At 41.1% G+C, this 13498-nt stretch overlaps 1 protein-coding gene across 3 annotated transcripts in view; it reads left to right on the forward strand.

Moving 5' to 3' along the window:
- Positions 1-6789, forward strand: part of ALKAL1 (ALK and LTK ligand 1) — a 39286-nt gene extending 32497 nt beyond the window's left edge. For all 3 annotated transcript variants that reach the window (XM_033929538.1, XM_033929537.1, XM_033929535.1), the window contains 3 exons: positions 989-1069; positions 1501-1577; positions 6129-6789. In XM_033929538.1, the coding sequence (XP_033785429.1) occupies positions 989-1069; positions 1501-1565 (146 nt within the window). In that variant the 3' untranslated portion in view covers positions 1566-1577; positions 6129-6789. The remainder of the gene's footprint in view (positions 1-988; positions 1070-1500; positions 1578-6128) is intronic.
- The last annotated feature ends 6709 nt before the right edge of the window (positions 6790-13498 follow it).

Consider the following 13498-nt stretch of genomic DNA (forward strand, 5'->3'; position numbering starts at 1 on the left):
TGTTATGTTGGGTCTCATGTGCGATCCCCCATGAGACAGAGCATGGTCTTGTGGTACCGCAGGTCGTGTATTTTGGGTGATTTAAAAGTTAAATTGTGGTAATAGACAGCTAGTGTGATACCGTCTAGTTGTGGAGGAAATAATTTGTATTGAATGGTGATAGTCTATTTTGATCGCCTATTTTACTGAAATTTTACTAGTTTGTACTAGTTTTAGTTCATCAGATTATTTTGATGAGTCAGTGTATTATGTTGTCTTGATTATGTGTGTTTACATGATTATGTATGTTTTGCTTGTAAACCACTTAGGTCTTAGGCGGTGTAGAAATTTTTAAAATAAATATGTTGTGTATTATAATAAGCTGCAACCAATGCTTTGCCACTAATTGGGAGTGTGTAATTATTTTGGGAGTGAGTGAAGTTTTGAGAGGCGAATGGATTTGCGAGTACCAAAGTTAAGTCATCTACAATCAACATGTTTCTAATTTCATTACTCATCTAAATGATACTTTTGCAAACACATGTTTTTAGGGTTCATAGTCATTTGTGTGCAGGACTTCGACACGTGGGGTTTACTTCATACTCATCGCGCTGCCGTTGGGGGGTGGGGGGGGTTGGAACCCTCCATTATAGTGTAAACTTAACTTTTTCCTGATTTTTTTTTAAGTTAAGTTTTTTCTCTAATGTGGGGTTGCACCCCCCCCCCCCCAACGGCAGCACGAAGAGTATGAAGTAAAGTGGTGGGGGTTCCCCCACACCCCCCATCGGAGCTCTTTAAAAATAACTTTTTAGGCGACGCGCTGGGGTCTTGCGCCGAATTGTCTGCGCTGCAATGTTGGTGCGCTGAAGTTTCGCACGCTTTTGTCCTGTCACTGTTTTTAGACATCTAAGTCCAAATGCCAGTTATAGAAGTGGTAAAAAGCATATGATATGTAATAAAGAGAAATGTTAACAGCAGTGGGTAATAATAAACTCTTATAATTCAACAGGGCCAGTTGAATTTACATCCGAGTGCAGTCAATATTTCTTTCACCTTTATTACAACACAAGGGATTGTGCAATACCAGCTTGTAAGTATATTTTACTGCACAGACTTTAACAAAATGGGTATCACAATAATAAGTAATTCTGTTGGGGCAAACCATTTGTAATACAACAGCCCAAATGCAATCAATGTATGTGGGGAAAAAAAAAAGTGAAAAGTTATGGAAGTTCAAACACATTTTTTGTAAATATATCAAAAGCTTATTCCATTGAGGCAAACATAAAAACACCTACCAATTTTATTGAAAGTTTTCCATTAAAAACACACATTCTACAACAATTTACCATTCAAAATGTATAAACTGATAAATGTAAATGTATAAACTGATATAAACAGCTGAGAAAAAGATCTATGATCCATTGTCCTGCAGTGAAGCATATGCTGCTGTGCAGTTGAAATTTCATTGTTAACAGATGGAGTAAGGTTAATTATATCCTCTTTAATGTTATGTTACAGATTACAAAAGGTGTGCTAGATTGCTAACGAGGCTAGCAATGAGTCCGTTGTGTACACAGCCCTAGAAGGCCATATGTGTAAGTACATCTAATTTGTTTTCATCTGTCTTTCATTCGCATTTGAGGTCTGATAATATATTAACATTGATTTTATCATTATTGTGAGGTAAGGAGCTGGAATGCTGAGTAGCATACACTAGAATATAATTCTATCGCTGCTCTATACCCGTTGTGCAGGAGCTTAAGTAAAGATAAATTACTCATGAATTAAGAGCTGTAAAGGCCAGCTTTACCTAGAACACTGAGGGCCAGATTTTCAAACCTTACTATGCCTTTAACAATAGACGCTAAACCAGTTCCAGCTGGTTTAGCGTGCCAGCATTTTAACAGGCAAAAGATTTGTCACTATCCCCATCCCATCCCCGCAAACCATCTGATCCCATCCACACAAGCCTCGAATAGTTTTATACTGAACTTGTTTTATTAAAGTATGAAAAGAAACAATATTCTCTATACAATTGTCATTTTATAAATTGCAAATAATACAGTGCAAGGATCAACAAAACCCCTGTCTCCTCTCTCCTTCCCCTCACAAATATCCCCTCCACTACTGAGAAAACTAAAGTTAAATCACTACAGAATGCTACATAGAAAAATCAAGCTAACAGAATACTTCAGTCACACGTGGCAGGAATAATGTTAGGGGAGTACAACTAGAGCAACTACACTCTGGTCAGAGAGAGCCCTAAGCCAGCTGGAAGCTAAAGAAGTACAGCCTGGGCTTTGCAGTCCCCAGTTATGTCTTAACACCAGCTCTAGCAAGATACATATTTCAAATCTGATATTCTGATCACAAAATTTTTAAAAAAAATTTTCTACCTTTTGTTGTCTGGTCATTTTATCACATTGGTCTCAGGCTCTGGTTTCTGTTTCCATCTGTCTACTCTTAACTCGCTTGCCAGGGTTTCCTGACCATCTGAAATGGCTTCTTTCTCCATGCTCACCATTCATCTTCCATTTCTGTGTGTGTGTGTGGTTTTTTTTTCCTCCATATTCAGCAAACATCGCCTTCTCTGCCTCTTATATTTCTTTCTAGTATTTCCCCAGTGCCCCTCTCCCTGCCTTCATTATCTCACCATTCTATGATCCCCTCCTCCTGTGTATAGTATCACTCCTCTATATCCCTATGCCCTGACTGTCCATCATCTTCCACTATGTTCAATATTTCACTCACTCTTTCTTCATCCCCTTGGTTCAGCTTTTCTCTTTTCCTTTCCTTCTTTCTCTTCCTCCCTGCAGGTCCTGCACCTCTATCCCCTCCCTTCAGCACTCGGGTGTGGGTCTGGCACCTATCCCTTCCCTCCAGCTCCACTCCACCCACCACATGGGCCCAGTACTTGTTTCCCTTTCCCCAATCCCCAGGCCAGATCCAGCAACTGACTCCTTGCCCTCTTCTTGAGTGCAGCAGCAACAGACCCCCCCCCCTTGCAGGTCCAGCAGCTACCCTTGCAGGACCAGCAGCTCAACTGCAGGTCCTGCACCTCTGTCCCCTCCCTTCAGCACTCAGGTGTGGGTCTGGCACCTCTCCCTTCCTTCCAGCTCCACTCCACCCACCACATGGGCCCAGCACCTGTTTTCCCTTTCCCCAATCCCCAGACCAGATCCAGCAACTGACTCCTTCCCCTCTTCTTGAGTCCAGCAGCTACCCTCCCTATCTTCGGTCCAACAGCCTCCCACCCTTGCACACTCCCTCCCTTGCTCACAATGGTGGGCGGCAAAAAAAACATCAAACTTGTGACTCTCCTGGGGCAGGCCTACCAGCCTATTAGAAGTTTTTTGCATGCAGGGCTGCTCCAACTGGAACCTTCTTGCCACTGAGTTCCTCCTTCCGGCTGGAAGTTACATTGGAAGGAGGGACTCGGCAGCAAGAAGGCTCTAGTTGGAACAGCCCTACATGCAGGAAACTTCTATCAGGCTGGTAGGCATGCCCAGAAAGGCACAAAGGAGCCAACTCAGGAGAGGCACAGGTTTACCCTTAGGAAGGGGAGGGTGAAAGGGTGGGGGCTGTTGGATTCATGATAGGGAGGGAAGGGGGTTGCTGGACTCGTGAAGAGGAGGGGGGGCTGCTGTTGCATCCATGATCATGAGAGGAGGATGCTGGATGTGCAACCGTGAAGATGGCTGCTGACCGGAAGGGGTGGGAAGAGAGACAACTCACGGCAGATACTTTACTGCGGTTTACTGCGGGGACAAGGCCATTCATCACTCCATGGCAACCAGTACCCACGGAAATCAGTCTTTTTCTCCCCCCCCCCCCCATCCATTTCTGCTGGTTACCCACTACCCACAGTAACAGTCACCATGTCATTCTCTAATTAGAACGGCCCACTGTGGTCTTTTCCGAGCATCCTAGCAGACTCCAACTTGGCCATGCTAATATAGTACAATGAGGTCATTAATATTAAAATGATAGTAAAATGGGCTCATTCATATATAAACAATCACTCCAGGTGATTCTCTAACCTCATTGATACATTTGCAGGCAAAATTTTCCAACAGGGTCTGAGCTGTCATAGTTTTACTTTGCTGATCAGCTCGGGCACTGACAGGAAAGTAAGACTTGACAGCTCAGACCCCACCCCCTTCACAATTTAAAAATACAAAAGACACCCCCCCCCCCCGATTCCTCCCTCTCTCCTCTCAATCCCCCCCAGGGCCGTTTGATATGATGCCTTCTGCTGCCCATTCCCTCCTGCTGCTGGTGTCCTCCGCCCCCCCCTACAAACCCCAAACAGCAGCTCCCCACCCTTCCCAGACCTCGAACTTGAAGGATGACCAGAGGGATTCCACTCCCTCTGGCCTGCAGGCCCGCCTTTTCAAAATAGTGTGACTTTTCCTTCCCAGTGCATCCTAGGTGAGGCTTTAGGCACCTGAGCCAATGAGTGCCTTAGGTCCCTCCCAGTGCATCCCAGGATGCACCAGGAAGAAGGCCCACCATTTTTGAAGTGGTGCGTCTGCTAGCTAAAAGGAGTAGGGATACCTGCAGCTCGGTTGATCGGGGCAGGGAGAACTGCTTTGACAGAAGGAAGGAGCTGTGCTTAGTGAATGTTCTGAGCAAGTGCCAGGCAAAGTTCCTCCCACTCTTTACCGGTGATGCTCCGCATAAATAGCGTGCATATAATTTGCATTATATTATGCTGAGAATCACCTGTAAAATAAAAACTGCTCCCACTGTGGCCACTACATTAACTTGCTGGATTAACAGTGAGTTTTGAGAATCCAGCCCTGGGACTGGAATTGAGAAGAGCAGGAGTACTCCAAATGAATTGTTGCTAATGGGGGATGGTGCTTCAATACTGTTTTCAATAGTTAAGAATAAGCAGGTTCCCTGGAGTCCGAAGACCTTGCCTGTCACTCCCTACTGGCAGGAGTGTAGGGAGAGGCATCCCACTTTGTATAATATATGTTTAGATATGTGGGAAGGAACATATGTTTACCTGCACGTGTGGTGGAAGAAGCCAATTTGTAAATATACATGTTGTAAAAATGAGCAGAATATCTCCCCTTTTATCAAGCTGCGCTACCGAGCATCATGAGCTATATGCCGATCCGCTCGTAGGAATAGAATGGGCAGCTTGGCATTTAGCTTGGCTGCTCAGCAGCGCAGTGTGATTAAAGGGGTAGGGGCAGGATTTGGAAGCTTCCACGGGTTAGAGCGCACAGGCAGCCAAAATACTGCAAAACATCTTTAATATGTTTTGTGGTAGCCTGTTTTTCTCACACCAAGGGGTTCTTTAACAAAACTGTGTTGATCTATTGTAGATTTGATTTTAACTGATATATTATGTGCACATCCAGGGGGAGGGAGGGAGGGTGGATTTATTTTTAAATGATTCTCTGAATTCTTGTAAAATTAATGTACTGGATTATTTATTAGTGCTTATTATCTCTTACGGATATGAAATGTATATCATAATGAGCTTTTTGAAGATTTGATTATTAATTAAAAAAATTAATAATAGTTATGGGATAGGGTGGGGGGATTTGTTTTTTAAAGAATATTAAGTGATGTCTTAAATATAAAATGTATTTAATTTGTATTGCACTTATTGAAAATGAATAAAAAAATTTATATAAAAACAAAACAAAACTGTGTAAGGGGTGCACTAAGGCTACGTTTACTGCAGCTTTAGTAAAAGGGTTCCTAAGTATGTTAGAAATGCCATTTAGTAGAAGGGCTCCCTGTTACTAATAATAAATGTAGCCCATGTTGATAACTACACCCCTAAATCTTTACTTCTGTTAGGTTAGCTTTGAAATAGTATTTTTTTTAAAATGGAATTTGTAGTGATCTAAATGCTAGTGTAAAAATGAACATCAGATTCATATTATTTGATGATTTTTGTTTTTCATGCATAATGTTCTTTATTTCTTAAGTATGGAATGGGAAAACTGCTTTTTGATTAAAGCTTGAACAGCTTAAAAAAAAAACCCACCCATTAAATAATGAACATTGTGCCTCTACTAGCCATTCACGTTTGGTCACAAAATGGGTTTTGAAACAGTTCTTTTTTAAAATTGCCATCACTATTGTACTTTAATATCATTGTATGCTATTTTATTTTTCAGATTAAGTCTAAGAAGGCCAGAATTTTGATTTGCCATGAAAGTGCCTTGAAAAGTTTCCCAAGATAACTGTACTTTGTAGATATACAGCATCATTTTGCAGAGATGCATTTTATTTTCCTGTTGTTAGAACATTCCATATTTCTCTGAGAAAAAAAAAATAATCATGTTTTAATTTATGAGCGTGTTTGACTAGAACTAAAATAAGCCAATTTATTTATTTACTACATTGTATATAATATTTACTAATGGTACATCATTTGCAGGGAGTTAAGTTACTTTATTTTTGCTGCCGAGTCTCTTGTACTTCACTGGTGTTTTGTTTTGGTTTTATTTTGTGCGGAGGCTGTTATGTCCATTGTTTGCACTAACTTGAAATGCACAAATCTCTGTACTAAATGCTGAACAGTGGGTTTGCTTTATTATCAGTGCAAAATATTTGATACTGCATTAAAGCTTTGGTAATGATATGAAATTGCACATCTGATACAGTCCTACGTTGCACCTTGCTTTCAAGAACACATGTATTGCTATTCTGGATTTTCATCAATGCCTTTAATTCTGGCACTTAACAGAAAGCATTTCAAATAAATAATACAAAGACGTACAAAAGACTGGAAAACTGCAATGCAGTACAGGTGGAATAAAATAAGTGAAGACAATATGCTCGTGTAATTTTTTTTTTCTGGAGCAAAATCATTTAATGCCTAGATAAAGTTCTAATATGACTGAAAGGGTTATTTCTAGTGTAAGGCAGCCTGATTAAGGCCCCCTTTTATGAAGCTGCGTTATGCTTTTTTTATCGCCAGTTGTGGCGGTATTAGCTCTGGCACTTGTAGGAATTCTATGAGTGTTGGAGCTTTTAACGTCATGGCTGGCAATAAGAAAGACTACTGTTGCTTCATTAAAAGGAGGGGGGGGGGAGTTAAACTAGCTATATTTTGACCCGTTACAGTTTGTAACTCATTTTCAAAAGAGAAAAATGTACAAAACTTGCATTTGGATACTTTTTTTGCTAAAACATCCAAATCACTATTTACAAAACCCACTTTTTTATGCAGTTCATTTGTAGTGCATCCAAATCTCCAGGGGGCATGTTGGGGCATGGTTTGGGTGGGCTTATGATTTGAATATTTTTCTGCAATAATGGAACATTATAGAAAACGTCTAGAGCAAACACTAGCTGTTTGAGGCTAGACCTGTTTCAGTAACGAATAAGTGTCAAAAATATGCTCAAACTGACCGGATGACCACTGGAAGGATTAAAGCATGATCCATCTTTACTCCCCTAGTTGTCACTAAACCCCTCCCACCACCCAAAAATGTGAAAGAAACCGTATATACCAGCCTGTATGACAGCTTCAGATGTTATGGTCAATCCCTTTAGGGTAGCCTAATTAATGGTACAGTGGTCTATAAGGATGGAGACCCAGGACCATTCTACCTAGCACACTTCTGGTGACATGTGTGAGCCCTCCAAAACCCACCCAAAACCTATTGTACCTATAGAAGATGACTCCTGCAAGCTATGTTCCCTCTAAGGACTGAGCTGACATGATCAAAAATTTACATTGCAAGCAAAGGCCTGAGTTGACATGAGAGAAATTTTCCATGACATTACCTTGTGACCACTTCTTACAGATATAAGCACATATACATGAGGTTGAAATGAGCCATACTCGGTATGCTTTCCCTACTTGTTTACCTGTACTTTATAGTTCTCTGAATTGTACTCGGATACTAGATATTTAGTAGAGCTTAAAAGGGAACACTGCAAAGTCCCCCTATATGAGCACCACTCTTAATAAAAATAAAAATTGTGAGGGCCGTCTACCAGCTGCCTCTCCCAGTACCTCTGTTACTGATGATATTATACACACTGGTGCCGATTTTTGTAGGTGCCTTAAACTCGGTTAAAAACACTGTCAGATAGTATTTTTAGCTGAGTTTTAAGGCGCCTACCAGCGCCTAAAAAATTGGCGCGATATCGTACCTACAGAGGTGCTTTAGGCTTCTGAACACCACTATCAGCGTGGCTAATGCCATAAGTGGCATTAAGCAGCATAAAGTGCCTCCATAGGTGAAATTCATATCACAGGTAGGCGCAGGAAATATAGGCCAGGAAAACCCTGGCCTACATTTCTGGTGGCTACCTTTGCCGGAGATGTGATTCTATACTCGGTGTCATTGCACGATTGACACTCGATCGCCTTAAAATTCAGTTGAGGTAGCCGCTGACCATGGCACCGGTTACAGAATCTGGACCACTGTGGCCCAAATCCTCTAAATGGCACTGTAAGTTAAGCAGTGGTAAGCGCCTTACCACTGCCTAACTTAATTGTTTTAATTGGTGTGGTAATTGACTGTCATTTTAAAAAATGTAGGTACCTGTAGGCACCTACCAAAAAGGATGTTGTAATCATGCTAATAGAGCAGGGGTGTCAAAAGTCCCTTCTCGAGGGCCATAATCCAGTCGGGTTTTCAGGATTTCCCCAATGAATATGCGTGAGATCTATTAGCATACAATGAAAGCAGTGCATGCAAATGGATCTCATTCATATTCATTGGAGAAATCATGAAAACCTGACTGGATTGCGGCCCTTGAGGAGGGACTTTGACACCCCTGTAATAGAGGTACCTAACGGTGCCTAAGGTTAAGATATGCTTGGTTCGTGTCGGAAATGGCCTTAGGTGCCACTAGGCCCCTCTGTAGACGTGACACTCGTCAAACATAGGCGCTGGGAATGTAAGTCTTCAAAACTGTGGCCTACATTACCAGCACGTACAAATGTTAATGTTAGGTGTGATTCTGCAAATGGCACCATAGTGTGATTGACACACAATCAAGCAGCATTTTTGTAGACAGCCGCAGCATCCAGCCCTGTAGTCACTCCAGGGAATTATGTACCAAAAATCAAAGTAATGCATAGCAAAATAATAATTGTACAACATATCAAACAGAATAGTATTTACAGTATTCTGGAAATATATGGAGGTACTTTAACATCTGGCTGTTAAGTCAGCCATAGTCCCCCAAACCAGCATCTTCCTGTTGGCCATGTGAAGAGCAGTGTTCAGAAGTACTGTACCAGAAATTCTGAAGTTACTGGCAACCATAAAATAATTCACCTATCAATACAAATAAAACAAAAGATTGACAATATGATTTCGTTTATTAGACTAAATATATTTTTCAATTAGCTTTCAAAGGCCAAAACCCTCTTCCTCAGGTCAGGGCAGTATATTGCTCTTAGATTAGATTTATAATTTTTATTGATTTTATATAATAACTTATACAAAGTGCAAGAAAATATCATAATAAAATCAAACAGCACTTACATACTACATCAGATTCTTAAAACTACCCAAACTTCCTCCCACCCAACCCCCCCTTACCCCTCCTGGATGTGTATAAAGAATGCAAATAATGCAATAAATAACCTGAATAAATTAGAAACCATCATATACTGCCACAGTCTTTAACAAACATATCCAAAGGGCTCCAGATATCATTAAATGCCCAGAACGGACCATTTTGCTTCACTGACATTCATTCATACCGAAACACACCCACCAGAATGTGAAGTTTAGATGATCCCAATTTTTCCAGTTTCTTGTGATTTAACTGCAACCCATCTCCAGAAGCTTATCTTTGTGAATATCAAGCAGACTCGCAGGCATAATTGAAGTTGTTTTGACCTGAGGAAGGGAGTTTTGATAGCTGAAAGTTAGTCAAAACTGTATTAAAATTATTTCCTCAATTTCTATCTCTTCATCCTCTTTCTTCCCCCACTTCCATCAATCCAGCATTTGTTCCCTCTCTCTGCTCACCATTTATATCTAATGTTTGCCCTCTCTCTTCCCCTTCCCATCTGTTCAGCATTTCTCCCCACATCCCTTGAGCAACTGCTCCCCGCCCCAACTCCCAGTTCATCTGCCTCTCTCCCCCTTCCACCTAGCCAGCATTTGCTCTCTTCTCTCTCTCCTTGTGAGCCTTTGGGACAGCTAGGGAAATCCAAAGTACCATTTTTATTTATTATATTTTAATGTATCTTTAATCTATCTTCATTGAAAACCGCTTTGAACCTCACGGTATAGCGGTATATAAGAAATAAAATCAATCAATCAATCCTTACTACTCCATCCAGTGTCATCTCACTTTCCTCTCCTCCCTACTTGCATATAGCATCTGTTCTCCTTTCTCTCTCCTTCCCACATCTGCCCTCCTTTCTCTCCCTCCTCCCCACCCTGGAACAAGGAAGTAGTGTCAGAGGGGGCAGATTGTCAACAGTGTTTATGTGCCTGAAGGTCCCACGATGGCTGGATTTCAGTTTGCTGTTGCTGCAGGTTCAGACAGCAGGGTAGGGCAGGAGATTCTAGTGTGACTGTGCAGCCTCCTACTGAAAGGTGCATGACCACACAGCTTAGAGGAAACATTGCCTGTAGGCTATTGTTGTGGTGTACAGTTGAGTCCAGCAGGGTTTGGGAGGGCTTATCATACAATATAAGCAGGCTGTGGTGAGATGTATTCTGAGCCCTTTTAAGTGAAGTTCATTGCAGTGCCTCTAGGGGGCCCCACTGCTCTGCTGGGATGCTGTGTATCAGTCTACAAAGAACACTGGCCCCTCCTACATCCCAATAGCTTGTTTGTGTGCATTTTTCTTTTGGACTTTTTTTTTTTTTAAACAGTCCTAAAAGCTCAAAAACATCTAGAAAATAGTCATTTTCAAAACAAAAGTTAGACATTTTTCTGGTTTGAAAATGGTCATTTTCTTTACTGGATTTCTGGATGAGATTTTTTCTCCCAATGTCCAAAATCAGATTTATCCAACAGCAAAAAACCTCCCAAACCCCAAGAAAAGGAACTAGACAAGGGAGAGAGACAAAAGCAGAGACGGCTCAACTACATTCACCAACCTATCAATAATGTTTAAGATGTAAGTAGATTAAACGGAAGAGCCCTCAGTAACACAGCCACCCACCGGAGAACCAGTGGAAAAGGCTGTCACATGGCTTACACCCAAGCGAGTGTTAACTGTGAAACATCCCCGGGCTCTACTCCATATTTTTTATATAATAAAGTGCACCCAACAGTGCTAAGTGTGAAAAAAGATATACATAAATAAAAAAAACACACTTTACCATTCACTACGATTGTCTCTGCCCCTTGTCCAGGGGGCCAAAAACGTCCAAGTCCAGCCAAGCAAAAAACAACAGGAAGTACTTAGCTTCTCCGTGAAGACAAACAGCCAGCAAAGATATTCTTTGTCCAACGGGACTCCGTTTCGGGGGTGCACACCCCCTTCTTCAGGAACAGCTGGGCTGCGCTGTGACCATCCAAATCATCCGGCACAGCAAGGATTGACAAAGCAGGAAATGGCCAAAAGATTAACATATGAAAATACCATATAGTACATACGAAGAGCTGCACAAATGACATGTCATGTGTGGAAAGTGGAGTGGAGGAGAAGTCTAGTTGTTAGAACAGTGGATTGACAACCACAGTTCAAACCCTCACTGCTGCTTCTTGTGATAAGAACATAAGACCTGCCAGACTGAGAACCAAAGGTCCATCAAGCCCAGTATCGTGTTTCCAACAGGTCCCAAAGTAGTAAAACAGATTTTATGCTGATTATTTTAGGAATAAGCAGTGGATTTCCCTAAGCCATCTCAATAATGGCCTTTTAAGAAATTATCCAAACCTTTCTTAAATCCTGCTAAGCTGATTTCACCACATTCTCCAGCAACAAATTCTAGAGTTTAATTACATGCTGTGTGAAGTAATGTTTTCTTCAGCTTGTTTTAAATCTACTACAATAACCCCTCTGACTCCATGGTTTCAGTACAGACTTGGTTATTTGTGATTTTTTTTTTTTCCAAACAAAACTCTGCATTGGACCTTCCACAGAACTTACCTGGTAGTCTAGTGGCGACACGGGGCAGGATCGATCGTCCTTTGCTCCTGCCCCGTCATCAAAATGGCTGTCATGCATACGCACTGTAGTCTCGAGACTACAACGGGAACTCACAGCAGCCATTTTGATGACAGCTCTGCACGAGGTAGGAGCGTAGGACGATTGAACCTGCCCCGTGTCGCCGCTAGACCATCAGGTAAGGTCTGGGGAAGATCCAGGATGCAGGAGGGAATTGGGGGTGGGTCAGAGCCAGCCCTAAAAATTATTTGATATTTTTCAATATTCACGGGCCAGCTCTGCTCCTAATCCCCACAAATATTGAGAGTCTGCTGTACTTTGTAGCTTCATCGCATGCCCCCTAGTCATAGCAATTCACATCTACTCTTTCCACTCCACTCATATTTAATAGACCTCTATCATATCAACAACAATTTATTATTTCTAGAGCGCTACCACGTGCATGCAGCACTGCACATTGGCCAAGCAAGAGATGATCCCTGCTCTGAAGATCTTACAATCTAATTAATTTCACTCCCGAACCATGTCTTCTCCAAGCTGAAGGGTCATAGCTGCTTTAACCTTTTCTCATAGGGAAGCTAGTCCATCGCTTTTATCATTTTTTATCATGTTGTTTAATTATCAACAGCTAGAAACACAAAAATATATGACAAAACATAATTTTGCTAACTTTCCATAAAGGTATACTACTTTAGATGTAAGCTAATTAACAGAAAAGGAGAAATGCATAACACAGTATTGGCAGTGATAGTAGAAGAAACATAAAATCTTTGCCTGGTGCCTAACATGTATCCTTAACACTCAATGATTATACAGTATATTCCTTTTGAACTATTGGTTTTCTGTGGTAAAACACACTTTGAAGAGGCATTAGGAACATTGCCATAAGTACAGAATAGGAAAACCATCTCCTTCCAAGTTAGAATTACTGTATATGTATCTTTGTATATTGCTTTTTTTAATAAAAAAAAAAAAATAGTTGTGGGCATATCCTGGGTATTAAAAATCTAAAATATGAACCAATCAATGCAGGCTCCCCCAACCTGGTCTCCTATTTAACTTATTGTCATTCAACAAACAATCAACCAGAGTTCATTGATAGACTCTTAATTCCTTATAGTCTCTCTAAATCGCTTTGTTCTATGTCACAGAATCTCCTTGTCGTACCATCACTAAAATCAATCAACACGCTGAGATCCAACAATTTCGCTGTCACTGCACCTTCTATTTGGAATTTGCTGCCTAATCATTTACGTATCGAATTCGTGTTGAAGCAATTTAAAGCAAAATTAAAAACATTCTTGTTCCAAGATGCTTTTGGACAATAACTGTATTTTTAAGGACTAAAACGAGCTTCATAGCTTTTTACCCTTACCTATTGTTTTTTTCCCCTAAATGTGCTCTTTTTCTCAAAGATTGTAGTTCTTGCCCTTCTTTCCT

The sequence above is a fragment of the Geotrypetes seraphini genome, chromosome 2 (assembly GCF_902459505.1).
Source record: "Geotrypetes seraphini chromosome 2, aGeoSer1.1, whole genome shotgun sequence".
Lineage (NCBI taxonomy): Eukaryota > Metazoa > Chordata > Amphibia > Gymnophiona > Dermophiidae > Geotrypetes > Geotrypetes seraphini.